Source organism: Odocoileus virginianus, chromosome 2 (assembly GCF_023699985.2).
Source record: "Odocoileus virginianus isolate 20LAN1187 ecotype Illinois chromosome 2, Ovbor_1.2, whole genome shotgun sequence".
In the NCBI taxonomy this organism is placed as follows: Eukaryota; Metazoa; Chordata; class Mammalia; order Artiodactyla; family Cervidae; genus Odocoileus; species Odocoileus virginianus.
Window position 1 is genome coordinate 74,505,868 of NC_069675.1, and position 23,773 is coordinate 74,529,640.

Consider the following 23,773-nt stretch of genomic DNA (forward strand, 5'->3'; position numbering starts at 1 on the left):
CAGTTTATATAAAAAATAATTAAGTTATGTAATTCCAAGAGTAAGTATAACTGGCATAAATAGGTTTGAAAACAAATAAAAGTGACTCATGGTACCATACCACTCACCCGGAGGGAGCAAAGTCCTGATGTTCTGGACAGCACCTGGGGCCCATCGGCAGATTTCACAGCGGGGAAAGTGTTAGTCGCTCAGTTGTGTCCAACTCTTTGCGACCCCATGGACTGTAGCCTGCCAGGCTTCTCTATCCATGGGATTCTCCAGGCAGGAATACTGGAGTGGGTTGCCATTTCCTTCTCCAGGGGATCTTACAGAAGGGAGAACGAGACTTAATCTGTTACATGGAGGTTGATTGACAGAATGTGCAAGACTGATCCCCACAGGATGCATGCTGTGCCTCAGACAGTTTGCCAGGCTCTTTACGTGTTATCCTATTTAATCCTCATAACAGCATCCTCTTCCCACCCCCATGCCCCACCCCCCACGTAGGTGCTGTTATCTCCTTTTTTACACAAAATGGAGGGTGGAAGAGGTAACTGACCCAAGGCCATAGGTCCCAAGCGACAGGAAGGGGACCCGGGTCAGCCTGCCTGTGTCTGGTCCTCCCACCTTGTTGGGACCCTGAGCACTCAGAAGAGGAGAGGCTGGCAGACCGCCTCCCACCTCGGGCCCTACAGGCTCTCCCTGGGCTCGTAGAGCTGCCTTCTCAGCACCCTTGGCACTGTGCGTCTCTGCCTCCCATCGTCACGTCATCCACGTGCCCAGGATGCAGACTGAGCCTGGCGATTACGGGACGCCGAGCTATCTCTTTCCAGGAACGGTTACGTGGCGCCGGCCTGAGGTCCCGGGAGACTGTCATCCACACCCTCGTTAGCAGCCATGGGCTGTTAGCCCCATGAGTGCCCGCCGGGCCTGAGTCACTGCGACGGCTCCTTGTCATTACACGTCCCCGAGGTCCCTGGCAGCTGTTCATTCTCATCCTTGCGTCCTCACCGCTGACGCCGCAGCGGTCCTCCCTGGACGAAGCTGGGATTGTTGTTCTGCATTTCGGGTGACTCAGAGGCCCAGGGAAGGTCAGCCCCAGGAGCCTCTGCTGTCCTGAGAACACAGCCTGCGCTAGAGGGGTGGAGCCAGTGGGACCTTTGGGCCCTGTTTGTATCAATATTAAATCCATTACACATACATCCCAGTGTGACCTCAGCACACAGACACACACACAGACACATACCCCAGTGCAACTTCAGGACACAGACACACATACATAGACACACATACATCCCCGTATGACCTCAGCGTGCACACACACACGCACTCACATACCACTGTGCGACCTCAGCATACAGGCACACACATACACATATACATGCCAATGTAACCTCAGCACAAACACACAGACATACATACCACAGTGCAACCTCAGCACACAGATACACAAACAGACACATACCCCAGTGCAACCTCAGCACACAGACACACACACATAGACACATCCCAGTGTGACCTCAGCGTGCACACACACACACACATATGCACACACACATCACAGTGCGACCTCAGCATACAGACACACACAGACACATATACATGCCAGTGTAACAGCACAAACACACAGACACACATACCACAGTGCAACCTCAGCACACAGACACACGCACACATCCCAGTGTGACCTCAACATGCATGCACACACACTCACACATACCCCAGTGTGAGCTCGGCCTGCAAAAACACACACACACACAGACATACCACAATACTATCTCAGCACACAGGCACACACACACTTTCAGACCCGCATTCTGCAGAACGCTGGGTTGGGGGTGTTGAAAGGTATCACCTGCAAAGCCTTTCTGTGGCCGGAGGGCTGGGGCAACACCAGGGTTAACCAGGACCTTCTGCACCTGTACTGTGTGGGTACACGTGGCTCGAGGGGAGGACCACGTGGCATTTCACGTTCCAGTTGGTCCCTGGGACCCTCTCATGGGTAACGCCTCCTACATCCCCCAGGCCACTCTGGGAGTCACTGCTTTAGAGAATGTGAGTCCCGTGGCCCTGCCTTCACTCCGTCAGACATCTGGTGAAGAAAGAACTACCCTCTTGAGAGCAGGAACCATATTTTGTTTTTCTTTGTGTGCGTCCTGGGACTCTCCAGGTGGTGATCAGGTGTCTTTATGATGAACTTTCTCAGATTCTTTCATCCTCCAGTGCTTTCCTCACCCATTTATTCCACAGCTGGCATAAGCCCTCCCGAGGAGCACTGGCAGGCGGCGGGCGGTGGGGGGGGTGCATTTGAACAGGGTTTGGAGCCGAGACGCCCCCATTCCTTCTTGCCATGGGTCCCCAGCTTTGGTCTTCAGTCGAGCTCTGTCCTCTGCAGGGACCTGGGGAGGAGGAGCAGGCCATCCCTTCAGTGGTTGACCTCACGCCTTCAGGGCCTGGAAGAGAGGGGAGCTGAATCTTGCATCAGTGGGAGCTGTTTCTAGCCATGACTCAGGGAACCCAGGCTTCCCTGGTGGCTCCGTGGTAAAGAAACTGCCTGCAGCAAGGGAGACCTGGGTTCGATCCTTGGGTCGGGAAGATCCCCTGGAGAAGGAAATGGCAACCCACTCCAGTATTTTTGCCTGGAAAATCCCATGGACAGAGGAGCCTTGTGGGTTACAGTCCATGGGGTCTCAAAGAGTTGGACACGACTGAGTGATGAACACTTTCACTTCCAGGGAGCCCAGTTGGAAATGGGGTGCTGGGTGAGGGGTGCTGGGCAGCCACCTAGATCCTCAGGGCAGCTGCCCCACCTCCTAACTCAGTGAATCCAGCTCTAGATTAGTTAGCTCTAGAGCATCACTGCTATGCCCAGCAGTGTAAATCCTGAAATCTGATGCAAGCTTTTAGCTGCTATATTCTGTTTCCCTGTTTGAAGGTAGTTCAGCCCCTCAGAGCTTTTCCTGGGCACCCAGCCTCCAGTGGAGGATGTGGGATGAGCCAACACCTGTCCAGGGGAGCTTGAGGAAGGGCAGCTGCGTGGAGGGAGCCTGGACAGCTGAGCTGAGCTCGCCAGGAGCCTCCTGTTTCCCAGTAATGCCTTCAGGGATTGCCTGGAAGTCACTCCTTCAAGGCCTGGCTTGAGCCGGTCACTCTGGGTCTGAGGGACCCCTTTTTACTCACTTCTCTGCCCTGCATAGGAAGCTCTGCACTCTCCTGGTGGGTCTGTGACCCATCACAGGAGGTTGACCCAGGAAGCGGGCAGGTGATAGCTGCTTTAGTAGCTGGTAGCTGGCAGGCAGCCCCTCCCAGGAAGGGCACCTCCGCCCTTGTGCAGGCCTCTGCCAGGTCCTGTGTTGCCAGGAGTTGTTTTGACCAGAGGACCCGCCCCTCTGCTCCTGCCTTTACTCAGCCCAGCTGGTGTCTGAGCTGGATCCAGTTCACTGATGGGGTGATGAAGGGCCAGGCTGGGGGGAGTGGCAGGATGAGGAAGGGAACTGCACTCTGCCTGCTGGACTGTGTGTCTTGCACCTGGAATTCCAGCCCCGTGGGGGTGATGCCGCTTGTTCCCATTTGGCGGATGAGGAACCAAAGCCTGGACAGGCCATGTGGCCTGTGTGAGGCCCCCTGGTCTTCTGCCTCCTGTGGCTGTGGCCTCCCCACCCTGACCCCAGCTGGTTGTGGGCGCCTGGCCGGGCCCTTCATCTTTCTGTGCCCCTAGTTTTCACATCTGCAAAGTGGAGCTAATATCTGCTACCAGACAGTGTCTTGTGATTGTTGTTCAATTGCTGAGTCGTATTTGATTCTTTGCCGCCCTTGGACTGCAGCATGGCCGGCTCCCGCTCCTTCACCGTCTCCCAGAGTTTGCTCAGATTCCTGTCCATTGAGTCATCTAACCACTGATGCTATCGATGCTATCTAACCATCTCATCCTCTGCTGCTCTCTTCTCCTTTTGCCTTCAATCTTCCCAGCATCAGGGTCTTTGATCACTAGATGAATTAATGGATGGGAGATGGCTGTGATGTGTGGGTACTCAGCACCACGTTGATTGGGTGGGGGGTGGGTGGAACAGGTCTCCAGGTGTTGAGTCCCTGCACGAGGCGCTCCCTTGGACAGAGTGCAGAGCAGGGTGCCTTTCTTTCCTGCCATTCAGGACTTGGGCTGGTCCCGTGTGACCGTCACCCTGCCTCAGCCTTCAGTCCCACCCACCAATGGGCTGTCCAGTCCAGGGCGTGGCCAGCTCCAGCCCTCTGGGGAGCCCTGTCCAGTGCAGAGGTGGCCCACCGGGTGACACTGTGTGCAGGCAGACCCCACCCCATCACTGCTCAGAGCCTCTCATTCATTCTTTCTCTGGCCGAACAGGGGTCTGGATGAGAGCTCAGCCCCTGACGTCAGCCCTACTGGTTCCAACTCGGGACCCGTCACACGCTGTCACCTCAGGCAGGTGGCTCAGCCTCCTGGGACTTGAGCGTCCGCCTCTGCGGGGCAAAGATGGGGCTGAACGTCCCCAGGGGTCATCAGGGATTGAAACAAGCTCCTTGGCCCAGAGCAGGAGCTCCATATGTGGCAGCTGTTAACTTCTTGAGGGGCTGAAGGAAAAGTCACCTGAGGAAGCCAGCTTGTCTAGGGTGGGGTTCCCCGAGAAGCCATCCTACAGAGGATGCTGAGAGGCCAGCTCTCCTCACCCTGGGCTGTGGGGCTGCACTGAAGGAGAGGGCTGCCCTTCTGTTCCTCCCCAGGGGCAGGGCAGGCGGGAGGGCCAGGCTGGGGGGTGGTGTGTGGCAGGAGGCAGGGGGTACCGTGCCCTGCAAGGACTGCCTGCCTTGGCTGGGGAACCTTGTCCCTGTTGCAGCAGGCTCTGCCCAAGGACTTCTCCCTCTGCTTCTCTAGAGTCGAAGAGGACTTGGACCAGATTCTGAACCTGGGGGCTGAGCCCAAGCCCCGGCCCAAGCCCCGGCTCAAGCCCAAGCCTCCAGTGGCCACCAAGCCAGCGCTGCCCAGAAAGCCGGCTGTGCCCCCCAGAGCGGGTCCACCTGAGGCTGCGGCCACGCAGCAGCGGAAGCAGCAGCAGCAGATCCAAGCCATGGATGAGATGGACATCTTGCAGTATATCCGGGACCACGACGCGCCTGGCCAGGCTGCCCCCAGCCTCTTCTGACCACCCCCCAGCCCCCAGACTGTACCCAGGCCAGCAGACCCTCTCCTGTGGAGGGGCGCCTGGTGAGGGGCGGGCTTTGCCCTGCAGGGCCGGAACCGATCTATTCCCAAGGGAGGTAGGGTGGAAGCCCGGGTCAGAGGACCCCGGTACTGCCTTCTTCCTTGTTCTCAGGGCTTGCGGGGCCATGGAACCCTGTACAATGCAGAGAGCAGGGTCACCAGAGGAACACTGGAGCTTCAGTTGTCTCAGCCGCGTGCATGGGAGGGGGCAACACGTGGGGAGGCTTGTTCACCAGGCGCCCAAGCCCCCAGGATGTCATGGGACTGTGGTGGAGGGGCAGGGAGGCTCTGCTTAGGGCAGGGAAACTTTTCTGCCCACTCGTGCCCCCTGAGTCTGGCAGCCCCAGCACAGGAAGGGAGGCCTGGCCAACTTGGGGTTGGGGTGGGAGTCTGCACGCCAAGGCACTCTGCAGTCTCCGGCCTGTAGGCACTTGGGAGGGCCCCCAGGAGAAGGATACTGAGTGGGGCCTGGAAGGGCCTGGCTGGGATGGCTGGCCCTGATCCATCTCTGCATACCAATGGGCTGAGCAGGGTGCCAAAGCTCAAGCCCGGCCCTGCCCCCGGGGTGTGGACGGCCTGACAAAGCTCTCCGTCTCCTCCCCCTTCCTTTCCTAGGGAAGGCCTGGCCAGACCACAGCCTTCTTGGGCCTCCGGCCATAGGACCAGTGTCCGCCATCGCAGCTTCGAGCTGAGTGGGCCCCATGTCCTCCAGGTCCACCTGCGGTCCATTTGCCCCTCCCTTTCACGGCAGGCCTGGGCTGGATGCTCTCGGGCTGCTCGTGAAGGCTCTCTCTGTCCAGTGGTGGATTTGTCTGTCAGGCCTCCCCCCCTGCCCGTCCTTGGGGTCTGGACTTACTCACCAGCCTTCCGCCCATGGGAGCCCCCTCCCCAGAAGCAGGTTCTGCTGGGCCCGGCAGAACCAGTCAGTGCCTTAGACTTCTCCCCGAGCCCCACACCCCAGCATAGGGGTCAGGGTGTGCTGCGGCGCTCAGGAAATTCTCCATGAGTGGTGTTTAATGGAGGAAAGAATGCCTTTTTTGATACATTCTTCACATTCAAAATTAGTTTTTAATGAAACACAGGTTTTAAAGGAAATGCAACCATTGTCATCCCTGGGGTTGTGCTGCTTGACAAGAGGATTAGAAGATGGGGTTTGGGGCTAGGACCCCAGGCCCTTCCTGATCTGGACCAACTCTGAGGGAGTCCCCCCACCGACCAGGGCTGGTGTCAGAGTCTCTGTAGCACCCACCACCCTGTGCCAGCACCCACAGACAGGTGGGAGCACTCAGCCTGTCCTGTGGCTCCTGCACCTTCGTGAAAAGTCCGTCGGCTCCCCCCACCTGGGCCAGAGTGAGAAGAAACAGGTGGCTCTGGGGGCCCCCTCTCCCCGCTTTACCTTGCCCCGAGGGCGCTCTCCCTGGGGACCCCCAGCACGTGCCACCCCTCTTTCCTCTCACTGCCAGGCCTTCACACCCCATCCCTCAAGCACAGGTGGACGCCCCCACCCTGCCCTGGGGTCTGCACCTGTCTGATTGCAGGAGGGCCCCCGAAGGAAGCCACAGTGGTGGGTGAGGGGCCACCTCGGGCTCTTTCCCCTTCCTCCCTGGCCCCCTCCCCTCCACCACGCCCTCTGCCCCCCTACACATGTGACATAGGAACAGGGTGTTGCTGGCAGCAGCCCGGTGCGGGGAGTGCTGGTCCTCCGGTGGGGGTCACAGGCAGAACTCACCACTCTGGGGAGGCTTCATCCACTGTGAGCCTGGCCTTCTCCCAGGTGGCTGGCCCCTGGGACAACCCCCCCGCCCCCAGCAGAGATGCGTGCCTCCGGATACGGATGCGCTGTGACCCACCAGCCAACCCAAGACCCGGTCATCCAATAAAAAGTCTATGTCGGGGCTCATCCCGTGTTTGTTGGTGGCAATCTTTTCTGTGCCCGGGCTGACGGAGAGCCACGTGGGGGCTGTCGTTACAACAGTGGGCTCAATGAGGGGAGCTTCCCCAGAAGGACCTGGGCATTGTTGAGGCTTCCAGGCTGCTGCTGGATAGGGAGGGGGCAGGCAGAGCGAGGATTCCCCTGTATAAACGTAGGCAGAGGGGCCAGAGCCCCAGGCTGGGTGGGGTCATCAGTCAGTAACTGCTCAGCCTGCACTGGCTTGGAAAGAGGACTTTTCCCTTTCCAGACCTCACACCCCTCTCCTCAGTGTGGGGACTGGTCTGGGCTTGACCATGCCTTTCTGAGGTGCTTTTCGGCTCTGACACCAGACAGCCCTGCCGAATACACGCATCTCTCCGTATCCAGATCTGCCTTCGACTCTGCTCTCCTCCCGGAGTCAGATTCCGAGATGCCATTTCCTGCCGGGGCTCCAGAAGTTCTGAGCAGACGGCTCCACAAGCCGACACCTCTGGAGACCTAGAAACAAGTCCTCGGGAGCCAGGCAGCTCCACGCAGGGCAGCCCACGAGCCCACCCGGCCTCCCCCCGCCACTTGGCTTTGGATCTTGCAGCTAAGCTCCGAGCGGGGGTGTCGTGGTTCCGAGGGACCAGCAGAGGGGCTGTTCTGAGAAGGACTGCAGAGCCCACGAGGCTGCGGCGGGGAGCTCACCGTAGAAGGAAGGGGAGCACCGTGGAGGCAGCGTTTGTTTGTTTCGAAGCCGTGTGAGCCCTGTGGACAGGATGTACTGGCTGCTGCAGGGGGCCCCCACTCCTGTCCCCCATTGTTCCTCTCAGGAAGCCGGGAACTCCAGCCTGTTCTGGAAAGTCCCCATTGTAATGCCTGACGCCACCGGGCCAGGAGTCAAGCTCCGCCGGGGCACGGCAGACTCCTGTAACACTCCGGAGCCCGCCTCCGTGTGCCCTGGGGCGGCCCCAAGGCTTGAGCTCTTCCCAGACTCAGAGGAGCCCCAGAAGTCCAGTTGCCTCTCAGGGCTCCGGGGCCCTCGTGCCCAACAGCCAGCTTGGTATTGTCAATAGACTCCGTGTGGCGGCTTCAACCTTCAGGGTTAGACTTTGTCTCCAGGGAGACCTCGTGTGAAAGTCACGCTCGGCTCTCCAGTTCACCAGCCGCCCAGCGGAGCATCACCTGCGGACAAGAGAAGGGAAGCAGGACTGCCTTCTCCTGGCCAGTGGCCCTGGCTGGACAACAGGCACCTCCCAGGGCCGCTGCGTCTGTGTGGGCTGACGGCCGCCCAGAGCAGGCGTGGTCAACACTCAGAGCCCCTTGAGTGATCGACCTCTTGGTGTTAAGTTATGGACGGTGCTGTTTAGTGCAAGCTCTGATCACTCCAAACCCTTCCCTGACGCCTCACAGTTGGGGGCAGCTGACCAAAGGGCCAGGCTTCGTGGGCCTGGAAGGATTTATGTTCAACTCAGCTATATGATGTCCCCTCACCACACAGTGCTGAGTGAAGAGACTTTCTTGGGCCAGGTAGACTGTAACATCCTGTTTATGTCACTCCAGTTCATCCTGGAGGGTCCCCTGCCCAGGAAAAGATGGGTGTAGTGGACGTGACAGGCTGAGGTTGGGTGGTCAGAGGCACTGATATGCCTCAGCTCAGCCTTGCCTCCTGCCGCGGGTCCCGACATGGCCATCCAGGCATCTTGCTATGTATGCTGTGGTGAAGGGGACCCAGGGGTACAAGCTGGTGCGTACACCATGGAGCACAGTGCTCATACATCTCCCGGCTGGCCTCTGGTTCTGGTTTAACACAGCTTTGGCCACCGGTGAGCCAAGGGGGTTCATTTCTCAGGTTGCAGTCAGAGTAGAGCCACATTTCTGGAGCGGGGATTATGGGCTCAGCACATAGCCTCAGTAAGCAAGATTTCCTGGTGACAACTTTCAGAGGTGCCGATGCTTCTTTGCTAATTCAGCAAATATTTGTAGCAGCAGCCTCCAAATTCCTTTTTAAGGAAAGCTGGGTTAGCTTTCTCCAGCACAGCTAGCCAGTCACATCTGTTTCTTCACATGCCAAGTTTCATCCAAAAACTAAGCATTTAATGGCACCTATTGTGTGCAGGCACCTGTGGCACCTGGGGAGTCAGGTGGGTTGAAGGACAGGGGAGATGCAGGTCAGCCCTTCCAGTCTAGAAGCTCCCCATCATGTTGGGCACCAGTCCGTTTGGTGAATAAGCAAATGCAGGGAGCGAGAAAAGTGCAGGAAACAATGCAGCACGAAGCAGAAGGAGGCGAAGACAGTACAGAACTTGGTGCTCCAGGGAGGCAGGGCAAGCGAGATCAGGGTGGCCCAGCCAGTGAACGTTTCCTGTAGTACCTGTTCCAGGCACGATGGAGGATGCACAAATGAGAAAACATGAGCCATCAAAGCCAAATCCATGAGCCACATTGAGCCGTAGGTTCTGTTCTGTTCTCTGGGCCACCTGCCCAAACAGCTGCAACTCGCTTCCTCCTGTGCAGCCCTCTTTGCCTGCCCCTCACCCCCTGCTGCTCCAGCACATACAGTTTTGCATGCCACATGACCCCAGTCCTTGATCATTGTGTTCATTTCCTATGGTGGCCATGGCAAGTACCACAAACTGGGTGGCTGTAAACAGCAGGAATTTATTCCCTCTCAGTTCTGGAGGCCAGAAGTCTAAAATCAAGAGGTTGGCAGGGCTGTGCTCTCGAGGGAGAATCCTTCCTTGCTTCTTCCAGCTTCTGGAGGTTGCTGGCAATCGTTAGAGTTCCTTGGCTTATAGCTACATCATTGCAATCTCTGTCTTCACATGGCCTCCTTCCTGTGTGTCTCTGTCTTCACACCATTGTCTCCTCTGCATCCTTTCTGTATCTGTGTCCAAATTTTCCCTGTTCTTCTAAGTAAGCCAGTCACTGGATCAGGACCACCGAATCCAGCATTACCTCATTTTCCCTTAGTTACCTCTGCAAAGACCCCATTTCCAAATAAGTTCGCATTCACAAGGTTCCACCCAGTTCAGTCTTCTACCCAGTTCAGTCCCAAAGGGTCTGGTACCTTTCAGGAATCTGAGTTACTTGAGTGCAGAAGTGAGGACTTTCTTATCTCCTGTATCAGCCTCCAGGCTTATTGGGTACTATCCGTTACCATGTGGGCTTGGGGCCTTTTTATCACACAAAATTTGGGGAAATCTCCCCACCACTAACAACAGTCCCAGGTCTGTGTACACCGCTTGTGTCCCGGGGTGGGAGCAGGCGGCACTGAGGATGTGACTTGTGGAGCCCAGGGCCTGACTCCCTGGGCCATCATGCTCCTTCTCCAGGGCAATGGCAGGCCCCCAGTGGGCCTGATGACCTCTTCTCTGAGTGGATGCCTTTCAGGAGTGAGCTGAGACAGGCAGCGTCCCACCTTGTCCTGTCCAGGCCGTGGCCTCTGTGATGGCCCTGTGGGTGCTGCATTTCAGCAGTGCCAGCATCACTCCCACCTCCCACTCTGTCTGAGGAGGGGATGGGCGGGTCAGGGAGGGAGCCGGAAGAGAGGAACCTCTGCTGCACACGTTCCTGGTGCCAGGGTTAGATTTCTGTCATTTGTGGCTGTCTCCAGAAATGTCGAAACTTCTTCAAATCTTAGTAAGAATGACTCTTTGGAGCACCATGTGAGACAAGATGGTGACAGAGTAGCGCTCAGAGCCATCGTCCTGGCTCAGCGAGGGCCGGGACTGCCTCCCCGGAGGGTCGCCCAGCTCTGAGCACCTTTCCTGGGGACCTGCTTGCCTCCTACTTGGAGTCCTGGCTCCAGAGCCTCCTGATGGCTTTCCTGGGTGTCTGCCCTCCCCCCAGCACCCACCACCCTCCCTCTGGGCCCCTGAGGATGATGGAAGAGTCTCGACAAAGCAGGTTGTGGGGCTGGCTTCCAGAGCCTGACAGCTGCTGCTGGCCAACTTGCGGACGCCCAAGGGGTCTGCCTCAGCCTCGATTTCTCAAGCGGGTTTTCTTCCCTTGACGAGGTTGCTCTTGGCTTCTCCATGTGTATGCTTCTGTTTTTCCTTTCAGTCTAATAGCCACTTGGCTCATTTCTCCCTAAGAAGGGCTCTCAGTCCCAGAGGACAATTTTTCTTTAATGTAACAGCTAGTTTATTTTTAAAAACTTCATTTTGTATTGCGGTTAACAAACAATGTTCTGACAGTTTCAGGTAAACAGTGAAGGGACTCAGCCATACATATACATGCACCCATTCTCCCCCAAACTCCCTTCCCATCCAGGCTGCCACATAACATTGAGCAGAGTTCCCTGTGCTATACAGTAGGTCCTTGTTGGTTATCCATTTTATTTTTTTGTTTTGTTTTGTTTTTTGGTTATCCATTTTAAATACAGCAGTGTGTACATGTCCATCCCAGACTCCCTAACTATCCCTCCCTGCAACATCCCCCCCCCACCCCCACCAGCAACCATAAGCTCAGAACAGCTAACTTCTTGTCCACCTGTCTCTCAGACCACCAGGAGCAGCGGAGTTTCAGCTCGACCTCTGGCCTGAGGGCCTCCTTCCCCTGCCTGAGGCTCTAATGAGGCTTGGCCAGGTTGCAAGAGTGACCCTAGGGTGGGCATAGGATTGGAACCCTGGCCTCACAGACTATATAAAATCTACAGACATGGGGATGGAAAATGTTGCACCACCTTGGCAGGGATGGGGGAGGAGTTTGGCAGGTTTTTAAAAAGCTGAGCATAGATTTACAACATAGCCCATCATTTCCCCTTCTAGGAATATACCCGAAAAGAAAGGGAAATATACGTCCACAAAAAGACTTGTGCACAAATACAGCACATTTGTTCATCATGACCAGAGTGGAACCACTCACAAAGTCCATCAGCTAGTAAATGGATAAATGAAATGTGAAACAGGCACACAATGGAATATTACTCAGCAAAGCAACAAGAAGGAATGACATGCTACAACACGGATCAACCTCAATAACATTACACTGAGTTAAAGAAGTCACGCTCGAAAGACCATATATTGCATGAGAAATTTCTAAATGGCATAGAGACAGAAAGAAGATTAGTAGTTGCCTTTGACTGGGGGTCAAAACAGTGGCCAATGGACACAAAGGATCTTTTGGGGGGCTGGGATGGGGATTGGGAAATGTTTAAAATTGGTTTGTTTTAGTAGTTACACAATTCTCTATTGAAATCCTTTAATTGTACGCTCTAAGGAAGTGAATTTTAAATTATACCAGTAATTTTTACCTCAGTAAAACCGTTAAGAAAATTAATGACTGGAAAATGAAACAAACAAGGGAAAAAAAATTCATGGGCAGAAGAGGGCAGTGGCTGAAAGTGTGGGCCAACTCCTGGTTCTCTAGCTGCCTCGCTGTGTGGTCCTGGGTCAGTTAATTACTCTCTCTGTGCCTCAGATTCTTCACTTGTAAGATGGGGATAATAATTGTACCTGCTTCATTAGGATAGTTTTAGGGAGAAAGTTAATGAATATTTGTGAACTTCTTTGATCACTACACATTTTATGTGAATAGTCTAAATTACGCTGAGTTGGTTGTTTTTTGCGCTGTAAGAAATTCTAGGATTCCTCTCTTGACCTCGGAATGAGAGCCAGACTTTGGGTAGAAAGGGACGCCGTCAGGGGCTTGTGTTTTAGGATGGGTGTAGGAGAGAGGAGAGGCTGGGTCAATCTATGCCAACCCTTCAGTTACTCTGAACCACTATCTTCCCGTCTGCCTAGAGGGCTGAGACTGCTGTCTCACGGGGTAGGGAGCATGAGAGAACCACATGCAAAACTATTTGTTGTTTTTTGTTGTTCAGTTGCTAAGTCATGTCCGACTCTTTGCGACACCATGAACTACAGCATGCCAGGCTTCCCTGTCATTTACTATCTCCTGGAGTTTGCACAAACTCATGTCCATCGAGTCGGTGATGCTATCGGAGACCCACTAAGGGGCCCTGGTGCTGAGGTGCCTTTTGGCCTTCTGTCTGCGGGCTCTGGGAGGTAAGCAGCAGCATAGATCCGGATGGGCCTTGGAAGGCCAAGGAAGCACAGTAGATGGAACATGCTGGAAGTGAGCTGCTAAAAGATCTCATTCTGATGCAGATTCCTAGTAACCCCAGCAGGGCTGTGGCCCCAGGAACTCACCCCTACAACCCCCACACTCCAGACCTGGTGCAGCCCTCCCCTCACCATGGAGACAAGGAAATAAACACCACACTTCCCTCTGTGGGCCCCCGACCTATTGTTCAGAGCAACTGGCGGGGCAGGACTAGAAAGGAAAGTTCAAGGAGAGTCTTCTGGCAGCCTTGTGGCCTGACTGGACTGTGAGGAGGGTGTGAGGGGCCTCAGCACTGACACCCCTTCCTTTCTTCGCCTGGAGCCTATGCCGCCAACTTCCTCATCTTCCCTGGTTCACTCAGGGCAACCGCTGGGCGGAGGGTGTCCAGCAACCCCTTTGAAAAGCCACGCCCACAAAGGCTTACACACAGATGTCCATGGCAGCAGTTATTCAAAACAGCCCTGCCCGCAACTAACAGAAATAACCCAAACATCCATCAACAAGGCAATGGATAGACTTAGTGGGTACATTCATACAGTATAATGTGTGTGCGTGCCTGCTAAGTCACTTTAGCTGTGTCCAACTCTTTGTGACCCTGTGGACTGTAGCCTGCCAGGCTCCTCTGTCCTTGGGATTCTCCAGGCAAGAATACTGGAGTGGGTTGCCACGCCCACCTCCAAGGGATCTTCCTGACCCAGGGATCGAACCCAAGTCTCTTTTATCTCCTGCACTGGCACAGGGGTTCTTTACCACTAGCATCACCTGGGAAGCACGCTACAGTACAATACTACTCAGCAATGGGGAGGAGAATACTAGTAGATATAATATAATGATGCAGATGGATCTCAAAATATGGGACTCTGCATTTTCTGCTCAATTTTACTGTTTTTATAACATATAAATATAAAAATCTATTCTTGTTTTTAAAAAAATGAGCCACAGTGAGAGAGTTCTTTAGTTCAGAAGACACTCAGCAGTTTCAGAGACCAGTTCTGCCTCCCCAGACTATGCTCTATGTTCAGTGAGCTTCTCCACAGCCTCCAGATGCCCTGGGCTCCAGCTGAGGCTCAGTGAACATTTGGTAGTGGAAGGGGCTTGTGGTTCAGCAGATGTGCAAAATGGAGGGAAGAAGCTGGGGGCACGTGATGAAGGGGAGGACCTGCCCCCAGAGTCCTCTGGGAAAATGAGAGGCCCAAATCTTCGAGGCCTGGAAGCCCTGAGCACTGACTGGCATAGTTTATCAAAGGCTTATCTCTCCTCCAATTTTCCTTTTCCTTTCCTGTAGCCCTGTGTTGTCTGGGGCAGGCAGATGTGGAGAACTTATTACAAGGCAGTTCACCACCTTTCAGAGGTAGGTGAGATGGCCTGAGCAAATCCGTGGATTCCCTCCCCTCGTGGAATGAGGCTAAGGGCCTCAGGATCAGAAAAACACGCCCAGGGTGCTCCCAAGGGCCTCATCAAGCCCCAGGGGCTTGGACTACAAGGGTCTTGATGAGAATGAGCCTTCCTGGGAGAAGACCCAGTGGTCCACCTGGACCCCTGGAACAGTTTTCAGGTCTCAATGCTGCCAGAGGTGTCCACCAGCTCTTCCTTTGGGTTGGAAAGTGCACGGAACCTTGCTTGCTGGGGTCAAGGAAGCACTTTGGCAGAGTTCTCAAGGGCCAGAGAGAAGACTGCTTACACAGCCTCTCATAGAGCAGTGGGTAGGGTTCTGGGGGTGGGGGTGGGGGTGGCTCTTCCTGCCGCAGGCTTTGATCAGAGAGGGGGAAGGTGTTGTGTGCTGTCCTGTGGTCACATGAGCATGGACACGCTGCATGGTTACAGGCCAGCAGCTTTACACACAGCACCTCATTTTCCCTTAATCTAAGCCCAAAGCATTATTATTACTAGTTAGTGAGAAGCAGTCCGGCTGATGCACCCGCCTGTTCTTGAAGTCATTTTTCTCTTGACTTTGGGCTCAGCTTGAGGAGGACCCCTTTAGACCTGAGGCTCAAAGGTTCCAAGTTTAACTGAGGGAGAAGAGTGAAACGTGGGTGTGTGTGAGTATGTTAGTCACTTGCAACACCGTGGACTGCAGTCCGCCAGACTCCTCCATCCATGGACTTCTCCAGGCAAGAATACTGGAGTAGGTTGCCATACCCTCCTCCAGAGCTCTTCCTGTCACAGGGATCAAACCCTGGTCTCTTGCATTGCAGGCGGATTCTGAGCCACCAGGGAAGGCCAACAGAGACGGAATCCAGGAACTGAATCCCCAGGCTCATGTGGAGAACAGGACAGCAGACGAAGAGTTTAAAAAGACAGAGCTGGGGTTAAACTTTCCATCCAGCTCCCCAAGCTGACCCCTTCCTCTCCTCCCCCTCGGGGGATTCATCTTCACCTGCCACTCAAAGGTAATCCTTCCTGGGCCTGGTCTTAGGAGGGACTTAGCTCACTGATAATTATTTCTCTTTCTTCCATGAACGTTAATCTGCTCAAGTTTTTCTAATTTTTTTCAAGTTAATTTTGATCCTTTATATTTTCCTAGAAAATTGTATACTTCATCCAGATTTCAAATACATAACATACTCTCTTTTAACTCTAAAAATTATCACCATGTTTGTGGTTATGGTCCAATTTTCATTTCTAGTGGTGTTCTCTCTCTTTTTTAAATTGGTTATATTCATCTGAAATTTATCCTTTTCATTTTTTCAAAGAACCAGTCTTGGGTTTTAAAGATCTGTTTTACTACTTTTTTCCCAATCTAATTCATTCATTTCTATTTTAGCTTTATCTTTTTCCCCTTTTAGTTTTTTTTTTCAGTCATGTTTTTTATTTTCCTTTTTTGCTGTTAATTTTAAAAACAAGGCTACAAAATTCCCTCTATCAGAGTTTTGGCTCCGTCCCTTAGATTTTATCACATAATGTTCTTGTTTTCATTAATTTCCAAGAAGTTTTTATGTGTAGTTTTTATTTTCTATTTAAAACCGAAAAGCTATTTTAAATACTAGTAGTGTTGGTGTGTTTGTACTTTTGTTTCCAAGGTTTTAGCACAATTTTTATTATCTCTTCGTAATTCATTTCTAGCCTTATTGCATTATGGTCTCAGTATGCAAATCTGTATGACTGCGACTTTCTGCAATTCAAAAATCTTTCTTGGGACTTCCAGTCCAGTGGTTAAGTCTCTGTGCTTCCAATACAGGGGATAAGATTTTCATCCCTGGTCAGGGAAATAAAATCCCGCATGCCATGCAGCACAGCCACAAAAAAAAAAAAAAAAAAAATCTTCCTTGGGATCTAGGATGTAGCCAAATTTCAAATGTTTCAGAGATATTTTTAAATATATATTCTATTTGTAGAACATATATAATATATATAATCTTGAAAGTATTGATTATATTTTTTAGAATTCAGTACCCTTTTTTCCTCTGGGTGCACTTGGCCCTGAGGCGGGGATTGTAACCATCCCGCTGTCAGAATGGTTTTCTCCAGTCCTCCTGGGAATTGGTCAGTGTCAGCAGTGGTTGAGGCACAATGTTGGTTGTGGTCTCAGAGAGGTGCTGTGGACTCCCATGAGGAGAGTGACCTCCATGAGGAGTGATGACCTCATGTTAACTGAAGGAGCTCATGGTCCTGGGCTTACCTGGCTCCTGTCTCAGGACTTATGCTCCAAGCCTGCTTTTTCTTGTGTGTGTGGTTCAAGCCATTGTCTTCACAGAGGTGCCTGGCCTCAGGGGCATAGGTATCAGGGTGGGCACTGATCATATTCCCCTTCAACCAGGAGGGAAAACAGCAAAGGGTCCAGCCTGCAAGCTTTCCATGCCAAACTGGCAGGCTCCACCTGCCATGAAACAGGTGCCCTGGAACACCTGTGTCTCTTGGATGGCAATCGGTTCTCTCTGGGCTCCTGTCAATCAGGCCAGCAAGAACTGGTGATTTGTTTTTCCTGTGGTCAGACAAGTCCCAACATAGTTCTTTTCAGCAAGTCTGACCTCTCAGACTTCCGAAAAACAGGTGCTTTTCAAGACTTCAGCATTTATGCGATTCATTTCTGTCCCCTTTATGGTCAGAACAGAATGAGAGTACTAGGGAGGAGCTACTGCTCTAAGTTGCTTCAGTCGTGTCCGACTCTACACGACCCCATAGACGGCAGCCCACCAGGCTCCCCCATCCCTGGGATTCTCCAGGCAAGAACACTGGAGTGGGGTGCCATGTCCTTCTCCAATGCATGAAAGTGAAAGTGAAGTCGCTCAGTCATGTCCGACTCTTCGCGACCCCACGGACTGCAACCCACCAGGCTCCTCCGTCCATGGGATTCTCCAGGCAAGAGTACCGGAGTGGGGTGCCATTGCCTTCTCCACTAGGGAGGAGAGACACTGCCTATTTGGGGCCACGGGGGTAAGGTTCAGAGAACTCCTCAAAAAACTCTAGATTTGAAGGGTGGGGAACTTCACGGGGTTGCAGAGGGCAAGAGGTGGGTAGTGGAGGATGTGACCAAGATTGAAGTGTGGTTTTCCTGGGGGGAGTAGTGGGTGAGGGCAAGGAGACAGGCAGCCTGAACAGAGTGGGGAGATGAGCCAGAAAGAGAGAACTTTGTGGAAGACTGAAAACTTTCTCTAAATGAGTGTAGGCTTTCCTTATGGGGTGATGAAATGTTCTGGAAGTAGAAGGTGTAATAATTATACAGCATTGTGAAAGTCTTGAATGCCGCAGAATGGTACACTTTTAAAATGGTTGAAGTGGTAAACTTTATGTCGTATATATCTTAACACAAACACACACAAGTGTTTCTAGGACCTGATGGAGGAAGAAGCCTGGTAAGGAAGGTAGCCTTGCCCTGCCCGGCATGAGGCCCAGGAGTCATCCGGTGATGGGGACCCGGTGGTGATGTGAAATCTGGGGGGCTATGGAAGATGGAAGCTGTGAAGCCAGTAAAGGCAGAAGAAAGCAACATATTTTTACAGCCGATGCTGAATCCTGGTAAGAAAGACCATTGGGAGTATAGGCCTCCCAGGTTTGTGTGTTTGCATGTTTCCTGGGAATGCTAAGGGCTGGGACTTGTCTTTCTGGGCTGCATCTAAACTGAAGACAGGCTCTCACCTGGTTTGGCAGGAAACATTTGAAACTATTGCCAAGACATCTGTTTCATTTTCCTTGTCAACAAAAGGCATCCTGAGAGATAGACCCAGGCTTACAACTAGGAGCATCCGTAGTTCTTTCTCCTTTTCTCCCATGGGAGTTTCAGTGGACGTTCCCAAGCTCGTGTTGAGAGGGTCAGACCAGAGGAGGCTGAGCTACAGAGAATCCAGTGTTAGGGGAGAGAAATGAGCAAATGAGGGCAGGCAGCACAAGCAAGTGAGGCCCAAGAAGGTCCTGAGAATCTGGAGTCTGGGAGCAGAGTCCCTCTCAGGGTGGGGGGAGTGGAGGAGACCCCTCTTCTCTGTGACCTTCTTAACTTCTGAAATCGAGAAATTGGGGAAGCATTCTAGAACGAGCAGGGGTTTTGGCATCAGACTAGCTGGGCTTGAATCCAGCTTGTTCACTCTCTGTGACCTTGACTTTACTCTGTGTTCACGTCTGTGTAAGAGAGAAGTCGTATCTACATCATAGGTAGGTTGCTGGGATTAAGTGAGGTGACGCGGAGTGGAGCACACTGCAGGGTCTAGGAAAATGCTTCCAAATCCCCCAGAGAACTGGGCTGCAGAGTCGTCTCTGTGCCCAGTCTCCCAAATGAGCATGAGGGGGCCTGGAACTGACTGTTACTTTTATAACAGAGAACTCCAGATCCAGGGCTGTCCCTGGGGATTTTTCAAAAGGAGGGCAGCTTGTACCTGAGCCAAGAGAAGCAGGGTGACTGAAAAGCTGAGAGTCAAATAGCTGAATGACCACTGAGGGCAGCAGGCTGCCTCTCAGACCATTCCCAAGACAACAAAATCCAGTCCCACTCTGGGCCAGGTTCCCAGGGAACAGAGATAGAAAAGATGCTCCCAACTACATTCCTGCCTTCTAGCACCCTCCCTGAGTTTCTCAGAGCTGTAAAGCCTGATGAATCATTTAAATATTGAAACATCAACAAGACCAATGGTAGTCAGTTCTCATGAAGACAGTCTGCAGGTCCCACCCGTTTAGGAAGTTTTGCACTTTCCAAGGACAATTGCCTTGGAGGGCCCTCTGGGGAGCAGTGTATTCAGTTCCTACTGAGTCGCCAGCACCCTTCCACCCAGCACAAGCCCACCTTGCACCACATACCACTGTTTCCATTTTAGGAGGTTGCATGGCTGGGAGGTTCCATTGAGGAGGTTGCATGGCTGGGAAGTGGCTAAGCTGGAGTTGGAACCCACCTCTGTGCTGCCATGTTGACTTGGGTTCCCATTAACACCCAGCCTACAGATTGGGCTATGCATGGTGACTTTGCAGTTGGTTTTTTTTTTTAACAGCTTTGTTGAGATATAATTCACACACTGTACAATTCACCCATTTAAAGAGTACGGTTCAGTGGTTTGTGTTACATTCACAAAGTGGCTCCATCACCACCACAGTCTGTTTTAGAACAGTTTCATCATCTAAGAAACCCACAGCCCTTAGCTGTCATGGTCCAATTCCCCCAGCTCCTTCAGCCTTAAGCAACCATTAATCCATTTTCTTTCTCTATATTTGCCTATTCTGGGTTTTTAATACAAGTGGGATGAATGTATATTGCTTTTTATTGCTTGCTTTTTTCAGCTAGCATGCTGTTTTCAATTCTCAGCTGGTTATAGCATATATCAGCACTTCATTCATTTTTATGGCCAAATAATATTCCATTGTGTGGTTAGATCACATTTCATCTCCCATTCACCAGTTAACGGACATTTGGGTTGTTTCTACCTTTTGGCTATTCTGAATAATGAAAGTGAAAAGTGAAAGTAAAAGTTGCTCAGTTTTGTCTGAGTCTTTGCGACCCCATGGACTATACAGTCCATTGACTTCTCCAGGCCAGAATACTGGAGTGGGTAGCCTTTCCCTTCTCCAGGGGATTTTCCCAACCCAGGGACAGACTGCAGGTCTCCTGCATTGTAGCAGATTCTTTACCAACTGTGCTATCAGGGAAGCCCATTCTGAATAATGTTGTTATGAATATTCATGTACAAGTTTTTGTGCAGACATATGCTTTTATTTCTCTTGGGTATATACCTTGGGAGTATACTTCTTTGGTAGATACTTCTCTTGGGAGTAGAATTGCTGAATCATTGGGTAGTTCCATATTTAATTTTCTGAGGAACTACCAAGTCTCTTCTCCAAAGTAGACACACCATTTTACAATCTCACCAGTGTTATATGAAGGATCTAATTTCTCCATAGCCTCCCCAATACTTATTAATATGTCTTTTTGCTTCTAGCAAGTGCTGGAATATGAAGTGATACCTCATTATAGTTTTGAGTTACATTTTGCTGATGACTACTGATACCAAGCATCTTTTCATGTGACTATTAATCATTTCAAATCTTCTTTCAATACATGTCTATTCAGATCACTTGCCCATTTTTATGGGGTTACATTTTTTACAATTGAATTCTAAGATTTCTTTATGTATTATAGATACAAGCCCATTACTAGATATATGATTTGCAAATATTTTCTTTCATTTTGTAGGCTATCTTTTCCTTGATGATATCCTTTGAATCATAAAAATGTTAAATTTTAAGAAATCCAACTTATCTAGGTTCTCTTTGGCAGTTTATGCTTTTGGTGTCACAGACTTTCAAGTTTTTTAAAGCAATATTTAACACAGAGAAATATGCCCATACCAAAAATAGCAAGCACTATTGATTCTTTTTCTGTATTTTTCAAGCTCAGACTTTTAACGAATTCTTATTTATTAAACTCCATTCCAAAAATAATATGATACCAGGACTTCTCTGGTGGCGCAGTAGATAAGAATCCGCTGCCAATGCAGGGGACATGGGTTTGATCCCTGATCCAGGAAGACCCCACATGCTGTGGAGCAACTGAGCCTACATGCTACAACTACTGAACCTGTGCTCTAGAAGCCTTGAGCTCCAACTGCTGAGCCCGCATGCTGTAACTATTGAAGTCTGCTCGCTCTAGGGCCTGCAAGCCACAGCTAATGAGACCCTGTGGCACAGCCACTGAAGCCTGTGTGCCTAGAGCCTATGCTTCACAACAAGAGAAATGCCACAATGAGACGCCCGTGCACTGCAGCTAGAGAGTAGCCCCTGCTCTCCGCAACTAGAGAAAGCCCACGTGCTGCAACAAAAACCCAGAGCTGCCAAAAATAAATATTAATAAATCAAATAAAGCAGTGTGTATACATGTAAAAAAAAAAATTACGCCACTTATGAAAATTCAAGTGCTACAAAAAGTGTACCATAAATTAAAAATTCTAGGCAAAAGGAAAACATATATCTGCAATGAAGCCAAGGAGAAAGTCAGTGTGTTGAATTATATACAGCAGAGCTTCCTAGTGACCAAAGCAAAGAGAAAATGTAATTATTTATAAGATACACAGGCCCAAGAGATTAAAAAATATGTCTACATCTTAGGGGAGGCATGGCTTTTCCTGGCACAGAGGCCTATGGCTATCTTAAAGGGAGGATATGTTTGGGTTTATTGGCTAAAAGAGAGCACATATATAATGTCCCCGATAAGCTATCTCTTCCCAGCCCAAGTCCCTTCCCTTTCTGTTTCCAGACCCACATCTCTTCCTGCTGACAGCTTTCCCATGCATGAAACTGTCCCTGTTGTAGTCATCTTTTAAAAACCCAAGTATGAGAATCTCACTTCCCTTCTTGAAATCCTTCGTAGCTCCCAATTGCCTTCAGGATAAAGTTCAAATTCTTTAACATGACCTATGTGATAGGATATGATTTAAGCCCAGCATATAAGAGTCATGAATTCTGACCCCTTCCCCATTCTGGATCTCAGCTTATCAATGCCTCCACCCTGAAGCCCCGACTCAGATCGACATTCTCTTAGTTTACTTGCACTTCTGACAAGTGTATGCTTTTTTTCCCAAGGTGACGGTAGATTAAAAGCACCAGATTTAAAACAGCATACAAGAGTTATTACAGGTAGGACACAAATTGTCAGTTTATCAACAGTGGAAGAGACTGATAAATTATAGAAGGCACATTTAAATACACATTAAGCTGAGTAATCTAAAGCCATTTAATGCAGGCACAAATATTTCTGCTCATACAAGAGCTCTGAAGATCAGCCTATTATATAAAAAGTTGGAATTTGGACCCTTTGCAATGATAAAGTTAATGAAATTTCTTTTCATGGTACTCTGTTGTTAGAAGGCATGAGAATATGGTGTTGTCTAGAATGATTTTCTTATATATGTTTTGACATAACATTTAAAAAATATTTGTTATTGAATTAATAAATTATTAGTTAAAAAGAAAATTTGGTTCTCCAAAACAAAGCCCTCTCCTGAGTTTTATTAAGTGAAGTTTGATTGCAGAGGGAAAGGACAAGCACCCTCTAGTTCTCTGAACCAATTTTTTTAAAAAATAAAGTTTTCAAAAATGCAAGAGAATTGTATGTTCATTAGAGAAAATGCAGATAAACCAAAGGAAAGAAAATTACCCATGATCCCTCTTTCCAAAGATAATCACTGCTAACATTTGGAAATATTTTCTTCTATATTTTTACTGGATACGTTGTTTTTTTTTTTTTTTACAAAAAGAACATCTTATTGACAGTCTTGTGACCTTGTTTCTGTGAATCACGGAGACTTTAATGTAATAAATATAACTGACACCATCATCTGAATGAGTGCAGTCTGTGCTATCATTCGCCTGTCTGCTTTATGTCACTGTTAGATGTTTGGGTTTCTTTCTGGTTTTTCTCCTCTTCCTCTGATTCTGGGCATGGGGTGACTTTGAGGCTGAAGCTGGAACCATTCTCTTCAGTGTACTGGGCTCTCTGTGACTTGAAAGCTTGATGCATCTCCTGGTAGGACCATTGCGACTGGTAATAATGGTGCTTTGTGGCTTAATGAGAACAGGGCTCTATTAATCCCTCTTTGTCTGACCTCAGCTAACCTCGCTCTCAGTAGAAGCCGGATTCTTGGGCCCTGGGGACCCTATTGAGCTGTTGTCATAGTGATCGGTGCTGGGGGGCAGGGTCACTGGGCCAATGTCCCTAACCAGACCATATCTGTCTTAATGACACACACAGGTCACGGCTGTTCAATCCCAAACCCAGAGAGAGACACAATCAACCCTGCTGCGATGCCAGCATTTGGCCTGACTGTCCCGAGGCCTGGGAACTCTGAAGGCTTTCAGGGGCCTGGCAGAACGTCCCCCACCCCCTGCCAGGAGGGCAGCTCAGCTGGTCTGCCCACAGAGCCCAGGGTTTCTCTGCTGTCACCCACAGACTTGAGTGGGTAGCACACACTCCCAAACTAAGGCCCAAGCCTCTGCTTCTGAAGGGAACCCTCGCGGCACAGAGAAGGCCCTGCATAACCCAACCAGCTTCTCATTACCTGATGTCAGGGCCGAAGACTCTCAGAGACTGCTGGGTCCACCTCTCCTTGGTACAGATGGGGAAACTGAAGCCCGAGGACCAGATCTGGGCAAGTCAGGAGCACTGTCTCAACTAGGCAGTGCCCACCTCCAGCTCTGAAAAGGAA

At 50.9% G+C, this 23,773-nt stretch overlaps 1 protein-coding gene across 1 annotated transcript in view; it reads left to right on the plus strand.

Annotated features, from left to right (window-relative positions):
* The window catches only part of HS1BP3 (HCLS1 binding protein 3), a 33,909-nt gene extending 26,815 nt beyond the window's left edge, over nt 1-7,094 (plus strand). Inside the window, 1 exon segment of the mRNA XM_020898277.2 lies at nt 4,868-7,094. Within this exon segment, the coding sequence (XP_020753936.2) occupies nt 4,868-5,135 (268 nt within the window). The 3' untranslated portion in view covers nt 5,136-7,094.
* The last annotated feature ends 16,679 nt before the right edge of the window (nt 7,095-23,773 follow it).